The sequence below is a fragment of the Mauremys reevesii genome, linkage group 4, assembly GCF_016161935.1.
Source record: "Mauremys reevesii isolate NIE-2019 linkage group 4, ASM1616193v1, whole genome shotgun sequence".
In the NCBI taxonomy this organism is placed as follows: domain Eukaryota; kingdom Metazoa; phylum Chordata; order Testudines; family Geoemydidae; genus Mauremys; species Mauremys reevesii.
Genome location: NC_052626.1, coordinates 84,968,735 through 84,978,841, shown reverse-complemented (window position 1 = coordinate 84,978,841; position 10,107 = coordinate 84,968,735). Strand labels below are relative to the sequence as shown.

At 45.9% G+C, this 10,107-nt stretch overlaps 1 protein-coding gene across 1 annotated transcript; it reads right to left on the bottom strand.

Annotated features, from left to right (window-relative positions):
- Window positions 1–8,410: 8,410 nt before the first annotated feature.
- On the bottom strand, window positions 8,411–9,373 carry LOC120403949 (putative olfactory receptor 2B8). Its single transcript, XM_039535977.1, has one exon. The coding sequence runs from the start codon at window positions 9,371–9,373 to the stop codon at window positions 8,411–8,413; it is 963 nt and encodes a 320-aa protein (XP_039391911.1).
- Window positions 9,374–10,107: the final 734 nt, after the last annotated feature.

Sequence of the window (10,107 nt, the reverse complement as noted above, 5' to 3'; positions counted from 1 at the left end):
TTACCCTCTTTTCAGCACTGGTGAGGTCACACCTGTAGTATTGCATCCAGTTTTGGTTCACCACTTCAGCAGAAGGGATCTGGATTGTTGTGGAAAATCAACTACACGTTGAGTTTGGATCAGACAAGCCTGAGGCTCCCTTATTGTTACAAGTGCAGGGGCGTAACAGCTCCCAGTAGCTGCCCCCTGATTCAAGAAACATACAAGCCTTTTAAAGCTTAAAACCACAGACAAATTACACACACATTTCATGTTGATTACCTTATCTGGAATATAATTGCAAAATTTAATAAAGGTCAAAAGCAAAAAGAAACAATCATCTCCCTTATTTGGCTTTTCCTGTTATTGTTATTCCCTATCTAGCTCTTCTGTGGTTTCACTTTTCTAAAGTTCCATTGTGATTATCAAAAACAAGCTTGTCTATGGCAAATTGTGTTTGGGGACTTTCCACTTCGCCTCCTCGTGCCCCTTGTACACAGAAGGCCATTGTTCTTTTTTGGGGACTTTCCATCCCACTTTTGCCTCCTCATGCCCCTTACATACAGAAACAAACTCAGCTCATACTTCAGGCCTACTAACTTGATCAAAGCCTGAGGCTCTTTGTAAATTTTCCTCTACAGGACAAATTGGAGAGAGTCCAGCGGAGAACAACAAAAATGATTAGGGGGCTGGGGCACATGACTTACGAAGAGAGGCTGAGGGAACTGTGATTATTTAGTCTGCCGCAGAGAAGCCTAAGGGGATTTGATAGCAGCCTTCAACTACCTGAAGGGGGGTTCCAAAGAGGATGGAGCTTGACTGTTCTCAGTGGTGGCAGATGACAGAACAAGAAGCAATGGTCTCAAGTGGCAGTGGGGGAAGTCTAGGTTGGATATTAGGAAACACTATTTCACTAGGAGGGTGGCAAAGTACTGGAATGGGTTACCTAGGGAGGTGGTGGAATCTCCATCCTTAGAAGTTTTTAAGGCCCGGCTTGACAAAGCTCTGTCTGTGATGATTTAGTTGGGATTGGTCCTCCTTTGAGCAGGAAGTTGGACTTGATGACCTCCTGAGGTCTCTTCCAACATTAATATTCTATGATTCTATTAACCCCCACATGCTATCTATCTATCTATCTATCTATCTATCTATCTATCTATCTATCTATCTATCTATCTATCTATCTATCTATCTACTAATGGAACAACTGCTCCATGTAGAACAGAAGTTGGTCCAATAAAATATATTACCTCACCCATTTCCTCACTCTGACTCCATGGGTGCTCTGGAGTTGGGGAACAGCCATGGATAAAAATAGTGGGAGCACAGTGTTGCATTACTCTTCATATTTTTCATAGTAATATTATTATGATATCAGTATGGCATAACTATGATGTATTTTGTGCAGGATAAGGCATGTGAGATATCTTTGGAAAGGTTTTGATTTACTGAATATGATTATCCTACTTGTAAGCATGTATCATTTTGGTATCTGAAGTCAGGAATATTGTCTATGCATCTGTTACAAGTGTGTTTACATCTGGGGATAGCCCACTAGACAGAAGTCAAAAGTCTAGATGGCTGGCTGAGGAAGGGTCATTAGAGAGAACGATAGTATTAGAAGATGCTAATTTCCCACTGGGAAGCCTTTCTGGAGATGCTGGAAACAGCCTTGAGTCATGGATGCAGTGGCCCTAAGGGGACATGTGACCAAGTAACCCAGCACTGGAGTCCATGATAATGCTCTTTTTTTTCCACTTACCGGGTGTGGGAATCAAATTGGGATACAAAGGGTTCACGCCATATGTTAAAGGTCTTTAAGGCAGGGGAGTGACATCATCATAGTTTATTCTTCACTGACTCCCTGCCCAAGAAAGAAGACTGCTGGAAACAGCTAGAGAAACAAAAAGACTGAACTAAGGGAGTAAGGCTGAACCCAGGTTAGAGGGTTGTCTAGCTTGTGAAAGGAATAAGCGGGGTTTTAACCTAAAAACAAGTGTAGCTTGCCTTCAAGAATTTCTGCAATCTGCCTAAACAACATTTAGGGGTGAATTTGCTACACATATTCAATTTCATTAGCATATTAAACAAATTACAGCCTGTTTTCCACATACAGGCCATGCAACCGTCCTGCCCCGCTCCTGAGCTCCCAACTGGGGACCCTAGTCCCTGACACACCCACCCTGCTGTTCCCCTCCCCTGCAGCCACGCCACCACATGGGCCACATTCTGGCCCACCGCTCCTCCTGGGCGGCATGGGGAGCACAGCAGGCTCTGGCCAGGTGTTGCGGCTGTGAGCCTCTTCTGCTGGTAAGGGGATGGGGAACAGGGAGGGTTGGGAGTGGAAGTCTCAGCAGGCCTGTTGGGGGGCCTGTCAGGGGGCGAGGATGTGGATAGGAGTCAGGAGGGCAGTGGTTAGGAGTCAGGAGGGCAGTCAGGGGACAGGGACCAGGGGGGTTGGATGGGTTGGAGATTCTGAGGGGGACAGTCAGGGGGCGAGAAGTGGGAGGAGGCGGATAGAGGGGACCAGGCTGTTTGGGAGGCAGGCCTTCCCTACCCAGCCCATCATACAGTTGTGCAACCCCGATGTTGCCCTCGGGCCAGAAAATTTGCCCCCCCCCCGGGTTTGGGGGAGGATGGAGATCAGCGCGCAACAGCAGAGCAGGAGCTTTGAGGGGGAGCAGATCAGGATGGGAAAGGTTGGAGTGAGGGCGGGGCCTTGGGGAAAGGCAGGGGTGGAGCTTAGTGTATGAGCCTCTAATGCGTGGGCTAAAAGCGAAATGGCACTAGCTAAAACTGTAGAGAAGATTCATTAACTGTCTCTCTCTTTCTCTCATGTCTCAATGCCACTAGATTGGACAGAACATCATACCCAGAAAGTGTGTGGGTTACACATATTTATTAACTCAGACACTCAGCCTTCAAATTGGAGAGGTGTGGTCAGCAGCTACAGAACAAAGTCAGTGAAAATACCCATTGAAACAAGAGACATGAGAGCATAAAGTGAAGATTGAACCAAAAGAGGAACTCCCTTCGACGTCCTTCAGTAACAGACTGTTGTAATTATGGGTTCGGGTCACTAGAGAGATGCACGGACCAAGATTTACAAAAGTGACTCGCAATTTTGGGTACCAGAGTGTTGCCAACGAAAGAATGGCAGTGCTTGGTCTTCTCCTGAAAGGCACTGCTCCTAGAAGAATGTGGTTACAATTAAAAAATAATTTTAAAAAGAAACATTTCTAGCCCCCATTGAGATGGAGCAAAACCATGTAATGTAACCCAAGGGTGACCTAAATATTAGAAATTTGAAGTCAAATAAAAAGAACCCAACAGTTATAATTTAATGAAATCTCATGTTTTTAAAGATGATCTCATGATTTTTGGAGCATGCCTCATGATTTTTAAATGCTTGCTCTTCAAGAAGCCCTGGGCACTTGTCTTCTGAAAATGTGGTGCCTTTAAGGTATCTCATTTTCATCATCCAAAATCATCTATCGCTTTCCCAAACCTTAGCCATTGTCACATGCCCTTGGGGAGCCAATCTGATGCCCCTGAAATCAACAGGCCTCTTTCCATTAATCTTGGAGAAATCCCATAACCAAAATGGTTCAAAATCAACAATTAGGCTGGTGGGTCCCAGAGAAACACATGACATGTGGTCCAGGAAATGGAATTTCCAACGCTCCAGAGGAGCAGAGACATGAATGGAGGAAGGGCTATTGTGTCTTCCTCTCTCGATAGACAGTGTGCAGTCTTGCCAGCCCAGAGCATTCCAAAAGGGTGTGTCAGGCCCTAAAAATCAGGAGATTGGCTTAAAAGCAGAAGGTTTGTTTTAAATACTTAATTTAATTTTCCCCCTTTTCCTTCTGCTTTCTGAGTCTTTCCGCCATTCTGGTGTCAACTTTCCAGCTGTACTAACCAACCATAAGGGGTGAGACGGAGAGAATTTTTTTTTAATGAAAGCTGATATCCTGGTGCAATCTCAGAAATGCAAGATCTGGTCTACACTACAGACCTATATTGGTATAAAAATCCAACCCCCTGAGCAAAGTAGTTATATCAGCCTAACCCGGCTGAGTAGACCGCGTTACATCAGCAGGACAGGTTCTCCTGCCACATAGCTACTGCCTCTCAGGGAGGTGGACTAACTATGCTGAAGGGAGACCTCTCTTGCATTAGTGTAGAGCACTTCTCCCATGAAAGCTCTACAGCAGCACAGGTGCACTGATGCAGAGTTTTAGGTGTAGACATGGTGGGTTGCATGGGTTGAAAGAGGGCAGGGGACTTGTATGGCTCGGGGAGGGCAGGTTTTTCTTTGAGGTGGGAGAGGGCAAGGGCAGTTGTGAAGGGTGGAAATGGGCAGAGGGTAGAAGAGTCCATATGGGCAGGGAAGATGCTACAGAACCCAAAAGAGGCACAGATGGTTCCATGCCCAACTACTGAACCAGCCTGGGCCCCCTGGGTAGTCGGGCTCCATCCCAGCACTTTCTGCAGAGCCCTGTGCACCTCCTTGTTCCTCAGCATGTTGATCAGGGGGTTGAGTATGGGGGTAACCAGGGTGTAGAAGAGAGAGATCATTTTGCCCTAATCCTGGGATGAGGGCTGCAGGTACACATAGATGGAAATGAATAGATATATTTTATCACCATATGATGAGGTAATATCACCTGTTTTTCCCCAAATACAGAGCAGAAACATTTATTGAACAACTCTGTCTTTTCTGCATTATTATTGATAAGCCTACCATTTCCATCTAGTAATGAACCAATACCATTATCAGGAATCTTCCTGCCCTCCAACATATTTTAAATACCTTTTCTTATTGTCTTTAAATCTGCTTGTGTCCCTTTGCTTTCCTCATCAATTTTCTACAATTCCTAATTTCAGATTTATATTCAGCTCCCCCTGTCTTTTATTTGTTATAAAAAAGCCCCATATTCCATTCCCACACACAGCCCTGTGCCTGCCCAGGGGCCTGATTGGAGCCAGCACTCCCAATGAGGACAGGTCTCATAACACATTCCCCAGTCCATCTGTGCTGGAGCTGGATTAGAGTCAGCACCCCCATAGAAGGAAAAGACCCTATATTCCATTCTCAACCCTCCACCCTAGGCCAGCCAATCTCCCCCCACTACCCCTTTAAAATTGTAGTAATAGATTCATAGTCTTTAAGGATAGTAAAGACTATAAGGTCCATCCAGCCTGACCTCCTGCATCCAGCCTGATACCTTGTGATTGTCATTTTGTTCGGTGTTTGTACAGTGCCTAGTACAATGGGGTCTGGTCTCCTAAGTATTTCCACAATGCAGAGAACCAGCTGCTGGTGTGTTGAGACCACTGCTCACCTTGCTGACCAATACTGTCTCATTGTTACTTTGTGCTCCCGCATCTGTCTGTATCTATCTGTTGTCTCTTGTCTTATACTTAGATCGTCATCTCCTTGGGGCAGCAACTGTCTCTTTATTCTGTGTTTTTCAGCACCTGGCACAGTGGGTGTGACGTTATTGATATAAACTGGGACCATATAGAACATGGTTTGTAACCAAGGTCCTGTAGTGTCACCAAATCTTATGTAAAGGCGGTCATATAAGGTATCTAAGACCAGGTTATGGGTTGCTGGTTATGATTGTGGTGTTTATATGTATGTATCATTTTGTAATTGAAGTTATGAATATTGGCCCTATACCGTCTGTATTTCAAATGTGTGCTGTGTTACTGGGAAACATCCCAGACAAGTTGGTGTTAGCTCTGCCTAGCCTGCTTGATGGCCCATTAAGGACCATCAGCTACACAATTGACCCATTGAGAGGAGGCAGATACGCCTTATAACTCAGCAGGGTGTGCAGGAACTTGCCCATGTGACTGCAGACTCCATTTTGCTGAAATTTTCCACAGTAAGAACAAAGAGGTGTTCTTACACCTGGGTCCCGCCAGAACCAGATTGTCACAGTGGGGACCTGGTCTATGACTGGGCACCTCGGCGCTGTCAGCTTAACACAAATAATAAATACTAATACTGTGTGTGGAGATAAGTGATTACACTTGCAGAGCTCTGGCCCTCAAGTTACCAAGTTGGTCAGGAGATGATGTAGCAAGAGTTTGGGCAGGAATTCATTGTCTGCTCTGCTCACATAACTCACAGACTAATGCCATCTTGAGCAGAGCACTCGAATGATGGAAAACAGAGATGGGTAGGAAAGGCTATTCACATCTTGTGAAATTGTTTTGAGATGTTAAACCATTTCCCATCTGGATTCAGCATAAAGGGTTGAAATCTTGAAAACTTGCCTGAACCAAAAATAAAAAAAAATAATAATAATTTGGGTCAATTGAAATGTTTAGTTTTGTTTTGACAATTTCAAAATGTTTTGATTTTTTACAAATCTCTAGTTAGCTTTAATTTGTGATGAACCTTAAAGATGGAAATTTCCATTTACTAAATGTCCAAAACGGAGGTTTCCACAATTTTGAAGCTTTTTTACTTTTCTCAAAAAATGTTGTCACCCACCGACACCCCAAATCAAAATGTTCAGGTTGGATGAATCGCATATTCTGACAAGAGAATTTTGAGTTAAAAAATTCCCAACCAGCTGTAATGGAGGGTCCACATGGACCAAGATCAAAGCCACCTACCACCCTACTGGTAGAGAAAGACTCACTCCATAGACTCTATATCTGTTTCAAGGCATCCCACCTCTGGGGTTGCCATTTCATCAGCTGCTGTTACATGTACAAACTGTGTATTTGGTGTATAATTGGCTCCTTAGCTTTCAAAAATATTTGAAAATGCAACTCAGTAATAAAGGTGATTTCTGAGCCAGTATCAAACAAACAACTGATTTTCACCTCAGCTCTAAGTACTTCAGCAGTTCGTCTCCAAATGCTCACTCACACAAGTCGATAGATATGCTGGCACTGTCCGAGCCTCTCAGCACTGTATGCAGACTGATTTTCCACAAAGGACAGGCCTAGGAATCCTTCTGCCACTGCTTGGCCTTCTACTGTACATGGGACACTCATTCCTGATACAGCTTTGGTTTTGAGTACCTGGGGCTCTGGACTCTTTCGCAGTGGACATTCTGAGCTAGTATTCCCTGGCCCTTCACAAGTGTAGCAAATGTACGTGCCCTAGATATCCTTCAGTGGGAATCTTTGGGATCCTCAGGCATACTAAGGGAGATTTTACTTTTCATTCCCTCAGTCACTGTTTTCACCATCACCTCCTGTTTGTTGGCTAGTTTCATTTAAATTTTCCAGTGTTAACTGCGTTTGGGAAAAAGCCTTTCCCCAGTTAGATGCATTACCTAGGCCTCCACTTTGTGTAGGGGGTTGAGCTTCCCCATCTCTTCCCCAGGAACTTGCTCTAATTCAGACCATGTAATGGCAGCTTGCACGAGTTCATGGAAATTCTTACTGGACTCTTCTTTAGAACTCTTGTTCATTTCACAATGGAGGGAGTCATCCCCGGGCCCCAGCGCTAACTACGCTTCCAGGACCATATTCATGTCCCAAACTTGTTGTGGGTCCCAGCATTTCACCTGGCTCATTCTCTCCTGGAGCTCATATGAGTAGACCCAAATGATCCCACCTGGATTCTGTGGCAGCTCATAGAATTCTTTGAATCTGGTTCTGCTTTGTTTGCATACAACTGAAATGTCTTCTCTATGTCTGGCTTGTTAGCTGTTGCCATGAACTTCACTGTGGATCTGTCCTGGAATTTGAGATATTCTTCCACAAAATCCACATGGTCTTCTTCAGGTACTCTCAAAACCTATAGAGCTACCTTCACTGACTTAATCCATTCTTCTATCCAGATGTGCGCTAGTTTCATTGAGAAGCCATTGAACTCAGATATCTTCTGGTCCCCTAGAAGATGGCTCTGACCTCAGCTGGAGCAGGGACTGTCCCTTGATTTGTGTCTGTGCAGTGCCCATCACAACGGGGCCCTGATCTCAGTTGGAGAAGGGATTGCCTACTGCTGTGTGTCAGTGCAGTGCCCGAAACAATGGGGCCCTGATATCAGCTGGGGAAGGAAATGTAACTTGTTCGGTGTCTGTGCTGCGCTTGGCACAGGCCTGATCTCAGTTGCAGCCTCATTGCTACCACAACAGAAAGGAATAAGAATAATCTCTTTGGGCAGGAGAACAGGGATTGTTCCTGGAGGTCCACCAAAGATAGTCCTTGGTCGAATTGCAAAGCAGAGGGCAGGGGTGTTGTGTTGGTGACAGATGGTTTGTGTGGAATGGGAAAGGAAGGCATGTTGTGGGGCAGATTAGGGCAGGCTTGTTCTGCAGAGTGGGAGAGGCCAAAGGGTTTGTGTGGGTGGAGAGGGCCGGGGCTGTGGAGAGAGAAGAAGGCTCCACATGGGCACAGAAGACGTTATGGTAGCCATGAGAGATAGAAATGGTTTTGTGCCAATTGCTCTCCCTGCTCAGACCCCCTGGGTGGTCATGTTTCTCCTCAGCACCCTCTGCAGCGCCCTGTGCACCTCCTTGTTCCTCAGCGTGTAGATGACGGGGTTGAGCATGGGGGCCACCATGGTGTAGAAGAGGGCTACTATCTTGCCCTGGTGCAGGGAGTAGCTGGATGGAGGCTGTAGATATGTGGAAATGCCCGTGCCATAAAAGAATAACACCACGGCCAGGTGGGAGGCACAGGTGTTGAAGGCCTTGAGCCTGCCTTTCACTGAGCGAATCTTCAGCACGGTGGCACCTATGTAGCCGTAGGACAACAGGATGAAGCCCAGTGGACCCAGCAGGAAAATCACTGAGCTGGCGAGGAGTTCGGCCTCATTGGCAGAGGTGTCGACACATGCCAGTTTGAGGAGTGCCGGCACCTCGCAGAAGAAGTGCTCAATTTCGTTCCTCCCACACCGTGACAACCTCATGGTGCGAATGGTCAGCAGCATGGAGTTGCCGAAGCAGCACAACCAGGCAGTGGCCGCCAGCTGCAGACAGAATCGGTGGCTCATGATGGCGGTGTAGCGCAGTGGCTGGCAGACGGCGGCATAACGGTCATAGGCCATGATGGCCAGCAGGAGGCACTCGGTTAAACCCAGAGAGAGGGAGACGTAAAGCTGGGCCACACAGCCAGCCCAAGAGATGGATTTGTGGGTGCTTCGGAAATTCAGCAGCATCTGGGGGCCAACGCTGGTGGTGTAACAGAGGTCCAGGAAAGAGAGGTTCCTGAGGAAGAAATACATGGGTGTGTGGAGATGAGGGTCGAGCCATGAGACCAAGATGATGGTGGTGTTTCCAAGCAAGGTCATGGTGTAGGAGATTAAAATGAGCGCAAAGAGCAGCAGCTCCAACTGTGGCTGATCAGACACCCCTAGCAGGATGAATTCCCCCAAGGAGCTTTGGTTTCCATCTTCCCGTGACCCTTTGCCATACATCACCTGTAGGGGCCAGAAAGAATAAGGGTGAAAAATATCCCAAGCAAAAAGATGTGTAATCATAGGTGCTAGTGCTGGGATTGATAGTGGGTGGTAGCCTTGAGTCCTAGGAGACAGGTAAGTGTTAAGTGAATGGATTAGGGAAAGACTGGAATCTCTGATAACCTGGGAATGACCCACCTGCAGCACTGCATACGTTTATGCAAAGGTCAGGGAAATCTCTCATCTGTCTTTCTGCAGTGTTGTTGTAGTCGGGTCCGTCCCAGGGTATTGGAGAGATGAAGCGGATGAGGTAATATCTTTTATTGGACCTGTTACCAACGGTTTTCAGAACCCACAGCAGGGGAAACTTAACTGTTTCACTCCAGGTGGTGTCAGGGAACACAGCAATTCTGCCTGATGAAATATTAATGCAAGTAAGAGGACACTATCTAAACCTGCAGTTTATTAGCGCTAAGCACACACAGACATAAGCAATAGATTTAGAGCATCCCAGATATTTACCTAAAAACTGGATCGGTATTGAGTAATTAGCAGCAGGTTGTGAATGGACAGTTGCTCACCTACCGGGGAGAAAAGATGTCAAGAAAAACATCTCTCTAAATGGCTTCAGAGGACTGCTCCAGAATCCACTCAATTCACTGATCTTTTATAACTAACTTCTACAAAACACAAAGGTCACAATAACCTTTACAAAATCATCACATTTCCTAACTTTCAATAAATTTCTATCA

Excerpts from the sequence above, each read along its gene's own strand:
- LOC120403949 (XM_039535977.1), bottom strand. The coding sequence starts at position 9,373 with ATGTATGGCAAAGGGTCACGGGAAGATGGAAACCAAAGCTCCTTGGGG.